The sequence below is a fragment of the Lepisma saccharinum genome, chromosome 25 (assembly GCF_977018435.1).
Source record: "Lepisma saccharinum chromosome 25, izLepSacc3.1, whole genome shotgun sequence".
NCBI lineage: Eukaryota > Metazoa > Arthropoda > Insecta > Zygentoma > Lepismatidae > Lepisma > Lepisma saccharinum.
The window spans coordinates 40,163,996-40,187,802 of record NC_139253.1 but is presented as its reverse complement, the minus strand read 5'-3'; the positions used below and the strand labels follow the sequence as shown (position 1 = coordinate 40,187,802).

The following is a 23,807-nucleotide window of genomic DNA, read 5'->3' as shown; positions in this document are numbered from 1 at the left end:
CTGACCCTTTTGGGTAATCGATACGATGGGAATGAATAGTGATAAGATGCAGTTAATGAAGGGACAATCACAAACATACCAGGAGAACGTAACACGAGCTTCACAGAGGATTATACTGGCTGTGGGTCCCGGCGCCAGAGCCTCGTTAGTTGGCAAAACATGTAGTCCAGGGTGTACTTCTTGGAAGAGAGGTTGGCGTTCAATGATCTTCTTGTAATTTCTACAAGTCACTTATCACAATGCCTTTTCTTGTAAACTCTTTTGAGCTTCGTCTCTCTCTCTCTATCTCTCTCTCTCTCTCTCTCTCTCTCTCTCTCTCTCTCTCTCTCTCTCTCTCTCTCTCCATATTACTCATTTGTTTTCTTTGTTGATGAATGTAGGGCAACTGCCTGTTCCAGTAAAGACGTTTTATGGATGTAAATTATAATGAGAATGTACTTCCGTACATTCATAACTTAGGTAGTGACATTACTTGATTTGTGATCTGCTTCATTATTTCGTCGACATTTATAAATACATTTCTAGATTAATATTCTTGTAAATAAAGACTACGACTCATTCTGAGGGACATATATAAAGCATGAATTTTTGGTAACGTACCAATCATATATTATAACTATCTCATAATCCCCAGTGAAGATATAAAGTAACCATTATCCTAACGAGCTGTAAGCATAATTACCAATTTGAGCTGGTAATGGTTACAAATGCCATTCTTAGCCTTGAAGACACAGAATGATATCTGGAATCCTCACATTTTACGTAAAATGAGCCCAAAAAAATAATTGTCTCTCGGCTTTACAGGCGAGAGCTTCTAATAGCAATTCTCGCACCAGCAATAACATTGGGCCAAGCTAGACAAGGTAGCAAGACTTGGGGCATATCTTGATTAAGATTTCTCACCACTCTGAGCATAAATTAGTCAGAAAGACTGAGCCGAAAGACAAGGAGAATCTTGTTTCCCAGAGATCGCAGACTAATAAGATGGAAGATATTCACCTATGCTGAGATCTATGTCGGAGAAAGTCGCATGGTAATGTAGCGGGAGTGAAGACCGGAGCGCTCACTCTCACTGGGGCCCGTATGGCTTGCGTGAGTCTTCGTGGCACACGCCCTCTTACCAAGAGACCTTGACCGTTGTTTCCTATATCTCACAGGAGAAGGCTTAAAACCTGGCTCCGAGGTGATTTCGCGCGCAGTTTGTTGTCGTTTTGGCTTGTGTGTGTTTTGTGCGTTGGAGGAGCTTGTGCTTAAACATGAGAACTCTTAAGGTGTGTTTCTTTACGAGCTTTTTTCCCATCATGATCTCATTTAGGTTTTCTTGGATCTGATAGCTGAGGAGTTGTATAAGTTACTCTCCTGTAATCAATAGCTTCTGGGGTGACCTTTTGTCGGGACAGCAAAATATCAACCTCACTTCCACGTAGTGCACCTGGCCTGCATTCTTGCAGACAAACGAGGCTCCGGCGTCTGGACTCATGAGTAGTGTAATACTCTATGGGACCTGAGCTTATGATGTCCATTCGTGTTTGTTTGTGTCCTTTCATACATTTTGTGCCTCCCGATTGCGCAGTGACAACGTCGTCGCCTTGTAATCAAGGGGTCCCGGGTTCAATACCCGGTGGAGGCACATAGTGGTTCGGATCCCACTATAAACTGTAGGTCCAGTCCCTATTAGCCTTACTGTGCATAAAGTGGAGTTATAACACCAATTCAATCAATTAATCATACGTACATTTCATCTTATCACCATCCATCCTCATTGTCGCGATTAGCCAAAAGTTGCAGAAAAGTGACGCTAAATACCAAAGATCAAATCAAAGAGTAGATAATGAAGTGATGAGCTAGATGATGGGACAAATACAATGGTACATGCACGCCTTGACGAGGATTCGAATCTGGACTTAATGGCTTCGTAACGCAATATGGTGACAACTTCGCCACCGAGACCGGCGTCGCGGTTTCGATCCCCGGTGGAGGCACATTCTACAATGCTTGGGAGCTCACTTTAAACTGTCGATCCAGTACCGATTACCCCATCTATGGAAGGAATGGACTAAAAGCCGACTCGGTGGTCGAAACGCGTTAAGTTATCCCTTTTTGATCTCGCCACCGAACTTCACGGGTTCGAGCCCTGGCCTGGGCATGTGTGTTCCTTATGAGCGACTCTACATACATTTCTTCTAATTACAACTCATCCTCATCGTAGCCAAGAGTTGTAGAAAAACGACTCTAAATAACAAAAATACACAATAAAATTTCAGAATGAACTACAACATTGTAGGATAGATAGGTATTGTATCTGAACACATCCTTTGTTATCTTCCTATGTCTAAAAATATTATTTTGTGCATTTTGGTCAGTTTACATCACTTTTCCCCATCAAGATTAATCGCAACGATGAAGATGTATAGGTTATGTCTTAAAACAAGTTTCGAACCTAGGAATTTGATTTAGAAGCGCGTTACTCTAACCACTTATGCACGGAAAGTGACATAGATATCTTCCAACCAGCTTAAGTTGCAGGCCATCAAGGTCATTGTGTATTTCATCAGCTTATCATTCATTATTTTGGTAGAAAAGCGAGGAAAACTATCCAGATTAGAAGTAGACAGTATATTGATTCATCACATTTTTACTCCAATAGAGTTAGCCCCCGCCCCCTGCTAAATCTCTTACGTTCTGATTTGCGTTCTAACATTCGAATTTTCAAAATCACAGAGATCCAAGCTATGTCACTATTTCAAATCTATTTTATTTGAGCAAACACATTTATTTTTCCTGCTACTTCACTTCATTGTGCTAATGTTAACTCGGATCAATAAAATGCATACAGTCGGAACGTCACACCATCATACTTTAATTCCGATCACATTCCTTCAGGATTGTCTGTAACCTAGAGAGACAACGGACAAAGAATTACATTGTTTAGCTAACAATGGCATATTATTGGACTCTCAGCTACGTCGTCATGGTAAAGATTTTCTGATATTGTGAATGTATTTCCGGTTCATTGATGTCTTTGTATTTCGACTAAAGGTATAATAATCCAATTTGTTAGTGGTAAGTACAAAATTTACAATAGTATTTTCACTAATAGTGAATGATTACTATCAAGTTGACGAACAAATTAGAATTCATTGTCGAGCCTAGACTATAAACAATAATAGGGGTTTAAAATGTATATTAAGTACTGTAATGTGAGATATCATTCTGTAAGGATGATACCAAGATACGTGTAAAGTAGCCTACAAGGCATCTCAAGAACGAGAAACACCTTTGTACAATCGAGACGATAACGAGACTTAAGTGTCAAATACTCTCGTCCTTTTTGATATAATATTTGAAACTTTTACCTAAATTTTTAGAAATATGTTTTTGTTTATGGTATTTCCAATACCATTCCGTTACTGGTAATCATAAGGCTGTTCCGAGTGGTTGTGTATATTTCGAAGACAAGATTTCGTTATGAAGTACCCATAGTGTTCAATCAGGTGCTACACAGAAAAGGTGCTCTCTTTAGTGACTTCTTTACGTTGTGAAAATTTGTGCACTGGAACGCTGTATATGTTTTTTCTTATAAGTTTCGACTGTTGAGACGAGACCGTTTTGTCTCGATACCATCTCTAAGGCAAAGTACTCTTTCACTTAATTGCGAACAATGCTTTGTCCAGGATTTTTGTTACGCCTAAATTCCATAGCGTATCATCATCTCTCTTGAGGACGGGGGCCTGCCAGGCGGGTTTTCATTGGGTGACGCAGACACGCACCTACTACCTTATGGGGCTTCTAATAAACCCGTGAATCACCAGTAATTGGACTTCTCAGAAAGGCTTCTATGGCAACGTGGGAATAAGCCTCTGCTTGATCTTTTGTGCAATATTTCTTTACCTATGCATATATATTGTTTTCTTTTTCAAGCTTTTATTTAAGCTTGGATGATATATATTTATCTCACTTTCACCCAGGAGAGAGAGAGAGAGAGAAAGGAGAGAGAGAGAGAGAGAGAGAGAGAGAGAGAGAGAGAGAGAGAGAGAGAGAAGAGCCTCGCCTCTCTCCCTCTCTTTCTCTCCGTTTCTCTCTTTCTCTCATCCATTTCCCTTTATTTCTTTTTTCTCTTTTTCTCATCCATTTCCCTTTATTTCTTTTTCTCATCCATTTCCCTTTATTTCTTTTTCTCTTTTTCTCTCATCCATTTCCCTTTATTTCTTTCTCTCTGTCTCTATCTCTCTTTCTCTCATCCATTTCCCTTTATTTCTTTATCTCTCATCCATTTCTCTTTCTATCTCTCTCTCTCTCTTTCTCTCATCCATTTCCCTTTATTTCTTTCTCTTTCTCTCATCCATTTCCCTTTATTTCTTTTTCTCTCTCTCACATCCATTTCCCTTTATTTCTTTCTCTCTCTCTCTCTCTCTCTCTCTCTCTCTTTCTCTCATCCATTTCCCTTTATTTCTTTTTCTCTCTCTCACATCCATTTCCCTTTATTTATTTCTATCTCTCTCTCTCTCTCTTTTTCTCATCCATTTCCCTTTATTTCTTTTTCTCTCATCCACTTCTCTTTCTCTCTCTCTCTTTCTCTCATCCATTTCCCTTTATTTATTTCTCTTTCTCTCTCTTTCTCTCATCCATTTCCCTTTATTTCTTTTTCTCTTTTTCTCTCATCCATTTCCCTTTATTTCTTTCTCTCTGTCTCTATCTCTCTTTCTCTCATCCATTTCCCTTTATTTCTTTATCTCTCATCCATTTCTCTTTCTATCTCTCTCTCTCTCTCTTTCTCTCATCCATTTCCCTTTATTTCTTTTTCTCTCTCTCACATCCATTTCCCTTTATTTCTTTCTCTCTCTCTCACATCCATTTCCCTTTATTTCTTTCTCTCTCTCTCTCTTTCTCTCATCCATTTCCCTTTATTTCTTTTTCTCTCTCTCACATCCATTTCCCTTTATTTCTTTCTATCTCTCTCTCTCTCTCTCTTTTTCTCATCCATTTCCCTTTATTTCTTTTTCTCTCATCCATTTCTCTTTCTCTCTCTCTCTCTCTCTTTCTCTCATCCATTTCCCTTTATTTATTTCTCTTTCTCTCTCTTTCTCTCATCCATTTCCCTTTATTTCTTTTTCTCTCTCTCACATCCATTTCCCTTTATTTATTTCTCTCTCTCTTTCTCTCATCCATTTCCCTTTATTTCTTTCTCTCTCTCTCTTTCTCTCATCCATTTCTCTTTCTTTCTCTCTCTCCTCAGGCTTCTAACCCCAGCCTATTGGTAATATAGAGATACCCCAGTCTTTCGGAAATCGGATAGAAGTGCCCTTCTTCATTTGAACCAAATCCGTCTATAAATGCTAATGCAGTTGCGCCACCTGAATTGCCATCCTCGCAACTACCAGGAGTGACTCCCCCGATATTACAGAAATGTCTCTATTTATACATCAAATTTCATTGATTGATTGTTATATTATGAGCATTTCAGCACACAAGCTATTTTCTCCCGTCTCACATTACGGGGATAAACCCATTAATTACAACGAAATTGAGGACAGGCCCCTAAAAGTGAAATAGGTACGTTAAAAACTTCCTAAATCAATGTTTAAAACTATACATTCATTATTAACTTAAATGAAAACTTCATTGTCTCAGAGGACTAAAATATTCTTACGTATTAAAAGCCGTAAAGGGGCAGTCAGTACACAGAACAACACATCTCCGCTGAGGATTGTTCTGGCAGTGGATCCAGGTTACGTACTACGTGGAAGTGAGGTCACCTCTTACACCACTATACGTCAAATTGGTTGATACATAACCTAAACGACGCTTGCGGTTTTACATCTCTCTATGGGAAGACATTTACAGTTTCTTACTAATCTTTAAAATACTATAACAATTTATTTTAATTTTTATCAATATATCAATCACAAAAATCTTTAATTTTTTCAGTAACAGTAAATAATGAAATATTTCAGATAAGGATAATGATCACAGATTAATAATTATACAGATGAATCAGTTTCAGCTTAAAAATGTGTAGTCGTCTCCAGGGAGACACACGACTGATCAGCGCGTCGTGTCCAATCGCCGATATTTAGTGGCTTTCAAAATCGGAGCCAGGTACTTCTCTTGAAATAGGTTTTAAATGTATTCACAATGATAAGTCAACACGGAAAGTTTGGGGGCTTTCACCGGATACAGAACCTAGGATTGTTCGCACCAAAGGTGAGAGCGCTAACTAACTATTTGACTTGTCGGTAGCCCGAAATTATGTTAGTTTGTTTTGGTTTTAGTTTTTTTTTTAAAAGTCCACTTTATGCACAGTAAGGCTAATCGGGACTGGACCTTCGGTTTAAATTGGGATCCGAACCACTGTGCCATGTGCCTCCACCGGGTATCGAACCCGGGACCCCTTGATTAAAAGGCGACGAAATTCTGTTATCGTGATCTGAATATATTTCCATATCCATTCACATTTCTCTCCCTCTTTCAAGGTTTATATTAACCCACCAATTCACGTGAATCAATCTCATTTGTTTTATTTATTATTAATGTTATTTAATCCGTTTTCCCGCAATTTGATGCATCTTTCTGTATCTCTCTGTTGTCCGAGATGGGATTGGTAATGAGACGCCAAAAATGCAGCCATGTCCGGGCCGGAACTCGAACCCATGACATAATCCGAGTGCTCGGATGTCACTGATTCAGTGCTTCTTTGTGCACGATGCTGCAGTATTGGGGTATACGCCTTGTGCATCAAATTGTCACCGTGCGGTCTGCATGTTTTGAGTTCAATTTCTGTGAAGTGTCGAATTATTCATTGTGTCCTCACCAGAAATTTAGGCTAAATTGCATTTGCGAGAAGAATGCATTTAATACAACTGAAACAATCTTTACGCAGAAATACCGAATAATATGTACTTTTGTGATGTACGTCAACGCTACTAAAAGGATACCTTTGGCTTATAGCAGTGAGTGAGAAACTCAGATATGATGCGATGAGCTTCCTCAAATTGTAATAAAAACAAAAGCCTAATAATATCCTTGCTACGAGGTTTATTCCTCGTATACTGTACTTACAAGGTACAATATAGTTTTAGTATTTTCTTTTCAAATAAGCCAAGATCGTCAAAGCAGAAAAACGTCTGTATGGGTATTTTTTTTTTCTGACACCAATTGCTTCTTTGACCTGGAGATTGACAGAATGTCGACAACTTGATAATTCTGTAGTTCATGTCGTTAGGTTGGTAAATTCAGGTTGGTCAATATACTTCGTCTACCGAGTGAAAAGAGTGATGTTACTAGTGAGAGATTATGACGCAATTTGATAACTAAGTCCGACGTAGGTTGTCTGTGATTGGTTGATTGACTGGCTTTATTTTACTTCGCTTTTTGTGCCACTTTGGCTAGTTTGCGAAGATGGGGATGAGTGATGATATGATGAAATTGATGAATGGACAGTCACAAACATCCATGCAGGGATTCGAACCCGGGACCCCTGGCGCCGAAGCGCGATGTGCTAACAACCCCGCTAACGGCTCCTTGAGGTCCAGCACCTACCTAACGACTGCTGGCATCACTCCCACCAGAGATGAAAGATCATCCAACCAGACCACTGACGAGTGGTCAGCACGACGAACCCCCAGTTGTTCTTCTATGGTTTCTATGACCGGGTTACGCTATTCATTCGTAGCTCCCCAATTTCCTCACGATGGTGGGTGGCCACCGGTCCCATACGCAGGCCGAAAGCTCACGAGAAAAGTTATTATTCTTCTTCCAGGAGACTCGAACATGCGCACGACCCGTAGCCCGACGGTGAGGATCAAAATAGCAAGATTATGAAACGTTAAACTGCAGTGTAATGCTCAGGGGCACAACTTTGAACTTGACAGAATCATTCTTTCCAAACTCACAACAATTTCATTCATTTTGGTTCATTTCACTTTGCTTTTTCTGCCACTTTTGGCTAATCGCGAAGACGAGGATGAATGTTGAAACTTATGAAGAGATACTCACAAAGAACACCCATGCTCAGGCTAGGAATCTAATCCGCGACCCCTGGAGTCGTAGCTCGCTGTGTTAACCACTCCGCCACGGAGGTTGAACGTTTACTAAAATTTTACCGGAAAATTTCTCCAAGAATTTAGTCACACGTTAGTTACAATTGGAAAACTTTCAAATATAACTTCATTAATACATGCATTATGTACATAAATATGTTTAAAGATGAATATTACTATCATTTGTCCAATTTTTCACATTCGGTAAATTGCAAATTTATCGGGAATAATAGGATAAAAGGGTAAATACCCCCTGCTCATCGCATGGCGTCATGATGGCCCACGGGGGTAGAGCTCTACACATTCACGATCTCGGTCATTGTGGAGGTGATGTGATCCGCACCACAATCAGGTCGCCAGTACCCCTCTTTCCCCTGCACTCGTCTATTCGAGACTGAGTGAACCACAGAGCAGTTTTATGCCGGACGTTGTCGGACAAATACTCACACGAAATCACCGGGAATCGATCCTGGGTTTTCCGCATGGCAGTCAGACTCCATACCTATTACTAACATAAATAGAAGGAACTTTATGTGCATTATATTCCCGATATTGAAATGAAAAAATAGATACAAAGAAAACTGCTTGAAGTGCTTATATTGCATGATTGTATTCTGATAGCAATTTCTCACTGTCGAACTCGTGGAATTGATTACAAGAATGCAGTATTTGAAAACTTTCCAGTTTGAATTCTTAGTGGAAGGAGGCTGAATGTAATGGATATATAATTAGGAATGTGATATATTTGACAGCTTGAAAAATTAATAATCTTGATAACAACTAATTGCAGGCAACAGAATTCCAAATTAGGAGATGCAGGGTCAATGTTACGAACCTTAATGAGACAAAATTAACATCGAACAGTCGACGAATGACACAGATTCGACTTGATTGTAAATTATGACGAATCGGTTCCTCGAGCTAATGTATGCCGACAGGCAAATTGTTGAAACGTGATCAACTTGTTTGCCCGATACAATCAACACAGCTGGCATTACATTTCTCTTAGAGAAAATTTCACCCATTTTTCATGTCTACTTCAGTGATTTAGTGAGCATAGTTTAACGGAATATCCCGATTATTTTCGTTTAATTCCTTTGTAAGTTGTAGTTTACATTCATGTAGTTCATCTAGTATATGGAAAGTACTGCGTAATAGACAAATAGGCGGGCAATATGACAAAATGCCAAATCAGAACCCAGATCTGGAGGGTTATTTTGAGAAAAGCTCAACATTTTCCTCATCTCTATGAGGAATGTTTTCCTTTGAAAATAATTTAGGCAACTCTATTGCATCCCTAAATCCGCAGATTTATTGCTGTAGCAAGATAAACTTCCTATCTGTTTCCATTAAGCCTTAGAAATATAGTTAGACCTAAATGGGATGAGTGGAGAATGTTGCATAATTTAGAACTGCATAATTTGTCTTCATGTCCAGATATCATTAGAATGATTAAATCAAGAAGACTTATGTGGGCAGGCCATGTGCAAGAATAGAAGAGGAAAGAAGAGTTTATAGCATTCTTGTTGGGAAACTTGATGGTATGAAACCCCCTTGGGGTTTGAGAAGCCTAGAGAGTTAGTTAGTAAGATCTGTTTCCATTAAGGTTAATCAAATCCAGATGCTAACATCATATCCACATCCACATTGCCCTTTTATCTTCGTTTTGTACTTGCCAGAGCTCTCTTACCAACTAGGTTGCCCTACAAGAAACCATCAATTTATCTGTCATATTTTTTCCACATGTTTATTGTTTATCGAACTCGTCTTTAGATAATTATTCTAACATTAGGATATGAATTTAGATTTTAAAGTAAAAGCACAAGTTATCCTCGTACCATATGGGAGATAAAACCCCACACATTACCAATCATGACATTTTCAAAGGGAAAAAGAGGGAATTTCAATGCGGAATCGTCAGGCGCACCTCCTTGTAATTTTTATATTTCAGTAGGTGTCCGGAGTAGCAAGACTGGGTAACTCACGCCAGACGCGAAACAGTTTTACGTTACTCACTAATCCTCACTCTCTGGACGCTTGAATCAATATTTTCTCACGTGCTAGTTTAATATGTGTCAGAGATATGACACTCTTTTACATCCAGATGTCGGGTGCATGCACAATAAACGAACGCGAACATTTATTTTTCAGTTGACGATTTCAGGTCGTCGCCTTGCAATCAAGGGATCCCGGTTTCGATACTTCGTGGAGGCACATTGCACAATGATTCGGATTCCATTTTAAACTGTACGTCCAGTCCCGATTAGCCTTTCTGTTCATAAAGTGGACTTAAAAAAATTCAAACAAAGGAAATATGTCTAAGGCTAAATATTCATTCAAATGTTATTAATAAATGTGATGACAATGATATAGATGACAATTTTTTACATATATGAAAAATATGATGAATAATGTTTTGAAGTCAGAGATTCGCAAATTGGTTTAAAATGTCATAACTTTAATATGAATACGATATGAAGAATATTGGCAAAAATAATGTTTCAAAAGCACTATTATAGGCACGTTCAATCCACTTAACAACGCTGCGATAATACCCTGATAACATATTTACTTGTAGTGATATACATATTTTTTCATGTGTCGAGCCATAGCTTTATAAAAAATCTAGCATAATTGTATGACCCACGTAGATTGACCCGAAAAAGTTTTAAAAGACATGAAGACAGGGGAACATATTCTCGTCGTCATGACGTCATCCATATCACTTTCCACATAAAAATGACAACGTCTGAACTCTTATGAACCAAAACTTTTTACAGCTACGTGTAGCGGTGGACCTTTGCATGTTAGCTGCCATTCAAAAAGCTGAAGTTTGGATACATCGGAAGGACCCTGAAGTTCCTGTAACGGAACTGACATACTCCCATGTGCTACTAAAAGTTTACTTCCATCCTTCACAAGTTTATTAGAGTTACTAGGATTTAAGCGACAAGCTTGTAAAGTATCATCCCTCGTACCTATCAATGTATGATAATGAGGGTGTCAGTACATGAAAATCATATCTATGGAGAGAAGAATGAAAAGCCATCAGAGATGACTCAAAGTCATAGTGGACTATGAATCTGCATTCATTCTACTTCTCCCATGTGTAAAGTGGTCTTTCAGCACTGTTGCCAGTAACATAGTGGTATTTTTTTTTACTAGATCCACCTGTCAGAAATCAACCTAAATCATACTTACGTGACAATATTATATTACTGGAATATCCTACACTGATTCTAAAAAAAAAGTATCTACAGAATTTCACGTTACAAGAGAAGAAACTAATATTTTGCTATATCGAATTTCTCGGAAGTTCCTGTAATAGTATTTCTACGCACTAATCAACAGACAACTGAAACTATAGGTCTTCTCTACTCTTACGGCGGGCGCTCTATATGCTGGCAAGGGAAGTGGGGAGAGGGGAATACGCAGCAGACCAACCAGACAACAACGGTGGCGCCGAGAGTTACGACATCGAGGGACAGAACTACAACGTGGTCCTCGTTCTACTGGCTGCTGAGTTTCTTATCGCGCTGGATTGGTCGATTCCCCGCTCCCCACTTCCCTTGCCAGCTTCTAGAGCGCCCGCCGTAAGACTTGAAAAGAGCTATAAAATCATTTACTTGTTGGTGATAGGCTAAATATTTCTTCAAATGTTATTTATAAATGTGATGGATGATATAGATGACAATTTGTACAATAAATATGAATAAGATGATGAGTAATGTCTCGAAGTCACAGATTCGGAAATTGGTTTAAAATTTTCACAGCTGATACTTGATTTTCATGTTCAATTAGTAGATACACTGTTACTTTCGTATGTTTGCAACACTGTTTTACTTAAAATTTCAAATTTTGGCCTTACTTAATTTTATAATTACATAAGATACTACACTTGATTTGAATTCTATAGAAACATTTACGTTAAAAGAAAACAATTTTCAGATTTTTTCGCCAAGGATAATCAATATGGTAGAAAGTATAAATAACATTTTAGTACAAAAAAGTACTTTGTGTAATATTTGCAACCAGCCCTCATATTTATAAATATTAAAATCTGAAACATAAAGGAAAAAGTTATAATTTTTAATAACTTGAAGACAGCAAATTCAAAATTAGGCTCACCTGAAACGTAAAAAATTCTCTAGGTAAGTCGATGGTTTGAGTGATTGATTTGCTTGATTTTACTTTGCTTTTTGTGTCACTTTTGTCTAATTTGCGAATATGGGGATGAGTGATGATATGATGAAATTGATGAATGGACGCTCACAAACATCAATGCCCAGGACAGGATTCGAACACGGGACATCTGGCGGCGTAGCGCGATTTGCTACCCACTTCGCCACGTCTAGGTATGTCGGGTGTAAGATCACCACAATATAACTAGAATCTAGAAGATGAAGGGAACAGTTAACATTGTAGATAAATATATCTTTATGTTATTATAAATGTAACAATTTGTTATCTGAACAAGTCATTAACATTGTAATCAACTCGTATTTAAGGTAACAAAGGCCGTTGGAACACGAAGAAAACAAAGTTATCATTTTAAACTCAGGAGAAAATTGTTTTAGGGACTTAATGAACAACTCGCTTAAATTTAATCAACGTGCACCCTATCCCAAAGCCGTAGCTACGGAGGGTAGGGCGGGCAAGGGGAATGTCCCAGGTGCAGAGCAACGAGGACATTGAACGAGAGAATTACCAAAAAAACAAACTTGGAGGAGTGTAAACGACGCCTCATGAAATTAACATTAGTACATTTTGCGAACAAATAGGCCTAAAAAATGTTCTCACTCGTAAAATTACCGATTCTTCAAGAGTCTCATCAAGTTTAAACTTTTTGCTTAACAACAAATGTCATGATGATGCGACATGTAAGGTATAAATAATCACTAAAAGTGTGCTTAAATGTTTCGAAAATCGCATACAATCAAAATCAGGAAATACGTATATTATTGATGTTTTGATGAAGTGATTGTGAAGGTACATGCTGCAACTGCATGAGGAAACGTGCAATATTTTCAGTTTCCATCAGTTATAAAATAATTATTTGTCGTGGTATATGTACACCAGTTATTCTATGTTATTATATTAAAAATACTATCGTAGCAACGGTTCTCTGAATGTTGTAATATTAGTACTCAATATACTGAACGGTAATGCACTAAATAACCAAATATAACAGGTAAATAAATAATGTCAAATGCCAATTTTGTAGTTTTGTCGAATATTAATCAGAAGTGCAATCTAAAGGTCTCAGAATTTAGTGTAGGAGCTTTAAAATCTATTCTTGTCCATGGCATAGAAATCTCGAGCCTTATTTCTGCAGTAACCTGAAAAAAAATCGTGTATTGCTAATTGATGTTAACTATTATTTGCTTATCTGCTACAAGGAGTAAAAATTAAAATAATTTTGTGGTATATTTTATGAACGACAGCAATCTCTTACCGACTGTACAGAATCTAGATTAACAACATTAAAGTTCTGAATGAAAGCAGAGTGACATTGTTGAATTTACAGTATTCAAAAAAGTATTACAACTATGGGTATCTTAAAAACCCTTGCAGTACACATCAGCAAACATTCGAATATTTATTTGAAATGACTGTGGGTGCATTGGGAGGTCAAAAAGGTGATAATCTCATAGACTCGTAGTATATGGTCAAGCAAATGAAAATCCTATAACCAAGGCAGTATATGGATATAATAAGTAGATGTTAGATGACCAAAAGTATGTGCACTTTGCTGAAAGCAATAAATGCTGAATAAATAATTTTTGGTATACTGCAACTGTATTCTTTCTTGAAAGGATCGAGTAAGAGTGTCAGAATTTATAAACCGGACCCTGTAGCCGAGTGGTTATCACATCGCGCTGCGACGCCAAGGGTCCCGAGTTCGAATCCCGCTCGGGCTTGGTTGTTTGTGAATGTCCATTCATCAATTTAATCATTTCATCACTCATCCCCATCTTCAAAAATTAGCCAAGAGGCACAAAACGCGAAGTAAAATAAACTAAATCAATCAATCAATCAGAATTTATAATCTATTATTTTAATTTGAAAAATCAGAAGAACCACTTCCAGTCTAGATAGTCAATGACGACCTTTAAAGGTCAAGGCCTGCCACTTTTATTGACCATATCTAGTATGAGGTAGTTGCTATACAAGTACAAGATTCAATCCCCGTAAGAAATGAAAATTCTGTGTAGCTTGAACCAAAGGTTGGAACATCAACATTTAAACTATTTGAGAATCTCTAGTCAAGTACTTTACTATATGCATGTATTTCTATATAAAATCGATGAAATAATTTCGTACTTCCTTCCTTTACGTTTCAGGGCCTCATGTTGATTCTGCTTGCTGCAAGAGTCAACGCTCAGTATTCGTATCCCACACCCGACAAACCTTTTGGTCCCGACAACTCTTACTTGCCACCGACCACCGGCGGTGGCGTTATTGGAGGTGTTGATATTGGAGGTGGAGATATTGGAGGTGGGGATGATGGTGGTGGAATAAGGCCTTGCCCAACTTGTGAGCCTATCCGACCGACAACACCATGTCCGACGTGCACAGAACCAGGGGGTGTCATAGGAGGCCTCGATGGAAGCATAATTAGTGGTGGTGGTGACGTCACCGGAGGGGATGTTAATACAATTGGCGGCGGGATCCTTGAAGGAGGTGGTGGTATAAGTGGCGGAGGAGAGGAGGTAAGTTTTTATAATTAGCTATCTCTCGTTCTCTCCCCCTTACAGTTTCACTAATTATGTGTTCATGCTTGAATGAACTTTGACAAATACCACAGTGTGCTTCTAGGCTTCATACTTGAGAACCTTCCCTAGTTTTTCTTCTGCATCGTCCTAAAATCCTCAATAATTTCACCCTTTAATCTCCTTTAATCTATGTGTAATCCTTTCCTTCATCTTGATGTTCTTCATCGTCCTAAAATCCACAATATCATCATCCGTAAAACCTCTGTACTAACTTTTCTTCTTGATATACGCCAATCGTCCGAATATCTTCAATAAATTTACACTTTAACTTCTGTGTTATCTCTTCCATCTTCTTGATGTTCTTCATTGTACTCAAATCCTCAGAAACTATCATCCATTAACCTCCGTGTTATTACCTTTCTTCTTATTGATATTCTTCATCGTCTTGATGTTCCTCATTGTTCTCAAATTCTCAAGAACTTTACCCATTGACCTCTCTGTTATCCATTCCGCCTTCTTTATATTCCTCATCGTCCTCAAACCCTCAATAACTTTATCCTTTAATCCCTATGTTATCATTTCCTTCTTTCTGATATTCTTCATCGTCCATATATCCTCAATGAATTTACCCTTTACCCGCTAACCTCTGTGTTATCTTTTGTTTCTTCTTGATACTCTTCATGTTTCTTAAATTCTCATAACTTTCCGGTTAACCTCTGTGTTAACATTTCCTTCTTCTTCATATTCTTCATCGTTCTCAAATTCTCAATATATTTACCCATTAACCTCTGTGTTATTCTTTCCTTCGTCTTGATATTTTTCATCGTTCTCAAACTCTCAGGAACTTTACAAATTGACCTCACTGTTATCCCTTCCTCCTTCTTGATATTCCTCATTGTCCTCAAACCCTCAATAACTTTATCCTTTAATCCATCCCTATGTTATCCTTTCCGTCTTTCTGATATTCTTCATCGTCATATATCCTCAATAACTTCACCCGTTTACCTCCGTTTCTTGTTATTCATCGACCTCAAACTCTCAATATCTGTACCTGTTAACCTCTGTGCTATTACTTTCCTTCTTCTTGAAATTTTTCATCATTCTCAAATTCTAAAGAACTTTGCCCGTTAACCCCTGTTATCCTTACCTTTTTGTTGATATTTTTCATCGTCCTCAAAACCCTCAGTGACTTCACTCGTTAACTTCTGTATTATCCTCTTTTTCTTCTTGATATTCTTTGTCGTTCTCCAATTCCTATTAGCAGAACACAATTTTTTACAACCATTTTATGAAACCGAATTAGGTAAACCATATTTTAGGCGTTTAATTGTACGTGCAAACTATCCCGTATAATTTTTCCGAAACTACATGATCCCGTACTACACTAAACACTACCAAGGAGACATAGATCATTGTTCACAATGTTTTGTTTGTTGTTGTCTGTCACTCCATAGAAATATAGATTTTTACATCGTAAATGGCCATCGGAAACACACTTTTTACATGCCGCATCATGAATTTCGAGGTATTTGTAAAATAAGGGTAGATTTTTAATCCTTAAGGACAGACAATGATGTAATAATTGCGATAGACTCTTAAATACCAATTTATATATTTATATACGTATGTACATGATATAGATTTAAAAGCCTTTTCAACAATGATTTCCTTAAGCTTCGTGTTTCCAACCGAACTCAAAAATTTTTCCAGATGACTTAATATCGCCAATGAAATATTATATTGTATGTATCAAATAACAATAAGATGTTGTACTTACATTCACACACAACAGTCTTTTACAAGCACTAATTAAATTAATTTCATGGGCATATTGATTTCCGCAAGAGAGTTTAATTTGAGTCATCAGACCGACCGCAACGAAACGATTATGTAATGTACATAAATTGAACATGATGTATGTAACTAATCAAATATATTACTATCCATGAGAAGTAAAACCTAAATTGAACAGTGGGCTGAATGAATAGATAAATGAGACTTATACGTAAGTGTTATCTTCACTGTGAGGAAGGACACTGAATTCGTCCAATTTCTTTCTATGTGCAGTTTGTAAACTACCCAACACAGAAAAAACTGCTTGTAAGCCAAGCTAAATAAGTTTCATTGACCCTTCACACCCATAACTGTTTTCCAGGTTAAAACAATAATGACAACATATATTTTAGAATGGTCATTTTCTCGGTTTTTAAACAATTTAGTGATTTTTTGTGGACATATTTTCTATATTGATAGAGTTAGGTTGGGTCTCGTTGGTTTTGTTTTTTAGTTTATTTTGCGTTGTTTTCTGTCTCTTTTCGTTAATCGGAACTATGAAGATGAATGAAATTGGAAATGAGACTTTTGGTAAGAACAGTAATATATATATATATCTGTTGCTATATCCAGGCAAGAACTTGAACTGGGAACTTTCGGTGCCGAAATATATAGTCTGATATTATTGTATTGCTCTGGGAAGCTCTTATGGGCTTTATTTAACAACTCAAAGCGATCTCCTTGACAAAATATGTACAGTCCCTACCGAAAGTTTAAGAACACCAACTTTTTTCATATAAATGAATCCTGACCGAAAGTTTTTGGTACAAATATGGAGTGGAATTGTGTGGAAGTAATATAGTGTGTGAGGTAGGCATATATTGCCGAAAAAATATTTTATACGTCTTGTAGTTCTTGAGATAAGAAAGTGGAAAATCAAATTTCGTAACTGAAAAATCCAGCATTTTGAAGTACACGTGTATACACGTAACCGACGTCGTTATGACTACTGAACTCTTTCCAGTATTGTGGAATATAAACAAAGATTTTGGCGCTAAAAAATTATATCCAAAACAAATTTTTCGTGTTTTTTTTTTTAAAAAAAATTCGCAAAATAAAAAAAATACAGCGAAATCTGAGAGGTCTTCAGATAACAATATCTTCCTCAGCGACTGTGCTGGAGTGAACAATTTTTGTCAGTCATTAGTTGAAATGTGTGTCAATACATGGCGCAAAATACATATCTCGAGTAGCAGCATTGTGCAAGTCCAAACCTGTTTTCGTTACGCTTGATAATAAACAGGCTGTTTGAATCGCAAGCTACGTGATAATGGGGAAAAAATCTGTGCCCGTTGCCTTGAAATGGCAAATAATTGGTATGTACAGATGCAATAGGTCTCATAGAGAAATTGCAGTCTCATTGAATGTGAGTAAAACCTGCGTGGCGAACACAATAAACAAATTGAAGCAGCAAAGTACAATGGTTGATAAACAAACCACGCTGCTGCCGCCCCAGGGTAACGTCTGTACGCGAGAACCGAATTATCTCCGAAGTATGGAATGATATTACGCCCCAAGAATGCCAGAAATTGGTCCGCAGCATGAGAAAACGTGTGCAAATGTGCTTGAAACTTAAAGGTGGGCCCATTGACTATTAAAATTTCACACTTCAATCATCTAATTTCAGGAGAAATGTTTGTGTCCATGTATATTTTCAAAGTTCAGATTTAATGATTTTACAAATTGTACCTTTAGTTGCATCTATTAGTTATAAGTCCATTAATATGCCCTTACACTTTGTTTATCTTGATGTACCTTTCAATAACATTACATAATAATTTCAGTTTTGTATTAAAGTGTTTATTTCATGAAAACACTCGTATATGTAGGAATTGTTAATTTAAAATCTGGCTTTTTCTGTTTGTCTGAAAAACACATGACAAGGTGGTATTAAACTTTTGGAAGGGACTAATTAAGAAATTAGTAATGACTTGAGATTTTGTAAAATCGTGTCTTAGGTGGCATGTTGTTTTATTTAAGCCTAGTTTCGTCTCAAACATTAAATTAAGCAACTGGATAATATGATTCTCCGAAACACTCAGTTACAGATTTGATGATGCATATGGAACTTCAAAGATAATTCCATAAAGTGAGATAGATTACAAGAGGGTGCTTTTAATTATTTTTAAGATTCTTTCAAATTGACTTGGCCCGTGGAACGTACGTATTATTTACTTACTCTTCCTTGATAACCAATTCAGGTATTACCACAGCTGTAAACAAAAAGAATAGCATCTACATCCTGTCTCGGGAATCTATGGAGTCCTACTTACGCAGAGAATTTGTTTTTGTTCGCTTGCTCCGGAGATTCCAGGGACAGAATGTATATAGTTTTTTTTTTAATATCCCATAATGCAACTGTAATTCCTATTTATACGCATAACAAGATGCTTGGACTATGAAAAAATTAATCGAAATAGTTCTGTGGCTTGACTGCATAAATCCAAGAAGTTGTGTTCAGTTATGATGTAGCCTAGGTGAACATGAAATGCAAATATGAAACCATTAGAGTACAGCGGGTAAAGAGTTCGCACTTAGTTTTTGATTCCACATATCTAAGCTACCAAAGCAATCTGAATCTTGAAATTGATACCTAAACAACCTCAAACATTCTTCTTTCAGTCTCTCTAGGCCTCAGATTAACATTTTTAAATATATTTGTTGTAACATATACTTTTGTAACGAATTGCAAAAACGTACTTTTTACCCCGCCGGTGCGTGGGGTAAACGTTTGCATGCGGTGGTGCAAAAGTTCACATGTAGGAAATAATTTTTAAGAAAATGTTAGATTTGAAAATCAGTTTAAAATTTGTACTTAAATTACACTGTAAGATTAACTAACTTGAAATTAAGTCGAAATGTATATGGCATATTACGTTCACAAAAGACGCACTGGTTATTATTTCAGTAGCTTGGCCTCTCCTACTTTTCTTCTGTAAAATCTTCCTTTTGGAGAATGGAATGATTTTGTCTCTCAAATGAGTCATGCCCAGAATCCTAATCCGAATCTGAAAAACTTTGCACAGATGCAGATGTGGGTTGCACAGTTCTTTGTGCGGCATTCGCTCTACTGTGAGCGAACCTTTACCCCATAACTCTCGCTTATTCGTTACCAGCAAGTGCTGTCATTTGTGGAAAATAATTTGAAACATGTAATGCATTATGACACACATCATAAGTGGTTACTCAAAACATGTGGTCAATGATTTACTGATGCTCATTTCTTGTTATGAAACACAGTTTGCAAAATATTACATTAGAAAGACGATAAACGAATCTTAACTCATGGCTTCAACGGTCTTCCTTCCAGATGCCTATACAACATTTGATTACATTCGCTATTAGCCCACTCTACTATGTATTACTCTGATCACACTAGTTAATAAAATTCAATCTTATGTACACCACGGTGATATAGACTGGATCACTAATACTATTTACTGATATGCAATGAACAAATATTATGGTTTTGTATATTTTGATTTCTTTTACAGCATGAGCACCATCATGGAGGACCATACGAATTTAGCTACGCAGTTAAGGACGAAGAACATGGGAACGACTACTTCCACAATGCCAAAAGCGACGGCCAGGTGGTCACAGGTGAATACAGAGTCCTATTGCCAGATGGTCGCATACAGGTGGTGAAATATGTTGCAGACTGGAAGACAGGGTTTCACGCAGACGTCTCCTACATCGGGGAGGTTCAGAGTCCAAGCAACCCTCCATTTGTGGTTGTCCGGTCGACGAGGGAGAATGATTTATCGGTGGCGGAATCTGCGCAGGAACCAAGCATTATACTGGAGCCTCCTCACTATGAATTCGGACGAGTGTTACGAAGGAGAGGCTGAAAGAACACTCAGCAAGTTTCAGAATCCTTACCCATTAAATTATTTCCTCACAATAGTCTTAAACGATGTACGCAACCTATTCATCTCGTTTCATTAGATAAGTGTCATCATTTCATCAATTTTACATCATCGTGTTAAGCATAAACCAATCAGCAAATAAAGCTAGTTTGGGTAAAATATATGATACTACTGTAATTACAAACAGGGGAACGTATTAAATAATTACCTCTCCATACACAAACATGACTTATTTTCTAGTATATTTAAACCATGCACCAAAAATGCGAAATCATGTTTCTACCACAAATAGTTCTGTAAGTATTGCAAAAATATCATTGCTTGTAATGGCATGCATCTCGTCACTCTGAGAAGGGGTTAAATGTGGACTAGTTACAAGTTTTCTCAAGAGTAGGAAATTCTAACTCAAAATTGGAATTATATATTTTATTTTAATGCTAGTGTTTATCGGTTACTCATTTTTTGTGTAATCCAAAGTTTTTTTTGTCAAAACAGTCAAGGAAGGAGAACCATATGAAAACTTCCCTTAAAGAGAATCAACATGAAAAATGTATCCTATAATTTGTATAAATTCACATAAAAATCATTCCACAATATTTGCGGAATCTTGTGAGAGTCGCAGAAAACAAACATGCCTTGCAGAAAACAGCATTACCGTTACCGGTGCTTCTTATCGAATGGCATTAGATGACAAACATCATCAATACCTGTTAACATTCACATGGCTCGAACTTCAAGAACAGAAATGGTGAAATCCGTGTTTCCTTTGCATGATTAAAACACTTCTTTGTTTCCCATACTACAGGAACTCTATTACCAACTTTTCTTTCGAAATCTGAATGCATGAGAAAGGCAAATGCACTTTCGTGCAACGGTTGTAGGAAAAGCCATTAGTTACCTACATGTTACGTATGTATTTATCGCCTTATTGAGAGAGCAGAACTCGGTCGGAACTTACAATGCACGTTGGTAACATAAAAAAAACATGTATAAATCATAACGCACACCAGTGTGACAGTGTTACGAGTATCTAAATAACGGTCACGCATGTAAAAAAACCTTCAACATCCTTGAAATGCCATCATGAGGTTCCCACAAGGAAGGCCGATACCCACAATGCTCCAGACCAAGAGTTCTCCACGCTCTGGATTTTGTATTCATGGTTTCACACAGGAGAGAAAGAAAAGGCCTGATGTTGCGAAACGGAAAAGAAGATTTCAACATAAGTGGAGGACGACTTCATTGTTATGCATGCAACAAATTTAATCCTCGTCCCACCTTTCCCTTTCTGCCCGATTTCTCAGGCAGGTGATAAAGCCAAAAGAAAAAAGTGAAAGTTGTGCATTTCCTTGGTAATTTACCTCCTGATTTGTATCATGTGAAATTTATAGCTTGACCTTCAAAATGTAATTTATGTGATAAGTGATTAACACAATGCATTGTCGAACTTGAAGACCATTAAGATCAATGTGCAAAATTATTTGCCATTTGAAAAATCTCTCATCACTACTGAAAACTTTATTTGAGGCAAGTTATGAACACAACCTTTATGTAACAATACCATACCATGCAATATAGATAACGTGCCTAATTTAGTGAAAAATCATACAGGAAATATTTCAACGCACAAAATGGAAGGGTCTGTGGTCACTTAACCCACCCTCGATTTCGCAAGGATTTTTTTATGAAGATTATGTGTTGCTAAGTGTGAAGAAAGAAATTATGTAGCGCGAAAACAAGTATTTAGTACTATGCAGTCATTTATAGTTAAGATATAGCCATTTGAAGTTTCGAGGTGGAAGTCTACTTGCGGCCATGTTAGTTTCGTAGCACCCGTAACGATCGATGGATGTGAAAGTCGGTTTTCAGGGCTGTACCCCAACAAATGTCATGATTATTGCTGTCAAAATTTCCCGCCGATTCCGGGCTCCGACCCTGGGGTAATTAACCTACCGTCTGCAACCGCTATCGCGGCCCCGCCTTTCTCTGTAGAGTCCCTTTGGAAGGCATGCTAGAAACTGCCCGGAGCAACCTGCCCAACACTATTTTCCGGACTGAAACATTATAAAGGTACCAAAAAAATAAACCTCATAAGGTAACTTACCTCTCTATCCCTAGGCCAGGCACTTGCGGATCGAAGTTAAAGTTGAAAGTCGTAAGTTGTATGTTCAAAGTCTTTGTTGTCCTTTTCCACAGAATACTACGCTCCCCGTACGTTCCATCATATAACAAGTAGCAAATTATCCCATCCCACAAATCAATCATAAGAAAAAGAGACGTGCTCCAGTGACATGAATCCATGATGGAAGTCCTGGAAAATATTATGAACGTTACGTAGGTAAGGAATTTAAATATTTAAAAAAAATGTAAGTTTCGTAGCACGTAGATCTACAAAAATTACTTTCTGCGCTCCAGAATTTCTTTCTTCACACTTAGAAACACATAATCTTCATAAAAAAATCCTTGTGAAATCGATGGAGGGCTAAGTGACCACGGAGCCAAATGGAATTTCAACTGAGTATGCTGATGAAACATCAAATGTTAATTTTGTGTTCGTGTTCCCCATATGCTTTACATAATCAACGGCAGCAAATGTTAACATCATTTCTGTTTTTAAAAAATATCACGCATGGGACACATATTTAATTAATATAGTTCTTTTAATGTATTTTCTTCACATATTCGTATTTGACTATGACACTGTGTGTGTGTGTGTGTGTGTGTGTGTGTGTGTGTGTGTGTGTGTGTGTGTGTGTGTGTGTGTGTGTGTGTGTGTGTGTGTGTGTGTGTGAGTGTGTGTGTGCAATTGTAAGTATGTGTGTATGAATTGAAGTGATGCAGCTATAAATGTATATTTGCATAATAATGTGGAAATTTATTTAAATGAAATTATATCAAAGACATCTTTTGTATTTAAATTATTTTTAAAATAATAACGTATGTAGTAATTTCTTTACAAATGCATTTTTGCATGAATTTTTACATAATAAAATATAACGTATGTTTTAGTAAACTTTTGTACAGTACAGATAGTCATGTACAATTACATACATTCCTTTTTAAAATGTTCTCATTCATTGCATTCCAAAGTGTACAATTTAAATGTAATGCTATAAACAGTAAAAAAAGTATGTGCAAGTGAATAAAGTTTTGTGATGGCCTTAAATTTTTTCATCATTTTTTCAGTGTTTTATTGAACAAGCAGTTATTTCATTTCAACCATTCTGTTTGGTCTGAAAGGAGTATTCCATGGAGTATTCTTGCTGACATGAAAATTATTACTATACTAAACCGCATTTATATATCTTCCATGTAAGACAATTGGTGTAGTATTTTTTTCCAAGAACTTA

General features: G+C 37.2%; 1 protein-coding gene across 2 annotated transcripts; it reads left to right on the top strand.

Moving 5' to 3' along the window:
- The first annotated feature begins 1,187 nt into the window (after positions 1 to 1,187).
- Positions 1,188 to 23,617, top strand: LOC145978682 (uncharacterized). Of its 2 annotated transcripts, none has more exons than XM_083111458.1 (3): positions 1,188 to 1,271; positions 14,384 to 14,752; positions 20,083 to 23,617. In XM_083111458.1, exons 1-3 carry the CDS (start codon positions 1,257 to 1,259, stop codon positions 20,437 to 20,439), a joined length of 741 nt encoding a protein of 246 aa, XP_082967584.1. In that variant the 5' UTR covers positions 1,188 to 1,256; the 3' UTR covers positions 20,440 to 23,617. The 2 variants fall into 2 exon arrangements, with proteins under 2 accessions (XP_082967584.1, XP_082967585.1); XM_083111459.1 differs by lacking the exon at positions 1,188 to 1,271 and adding an exon at positions 2,982 to 3,063.
- Positions 23,618 to 23,807: the final 190 nt, after the last annotated feature.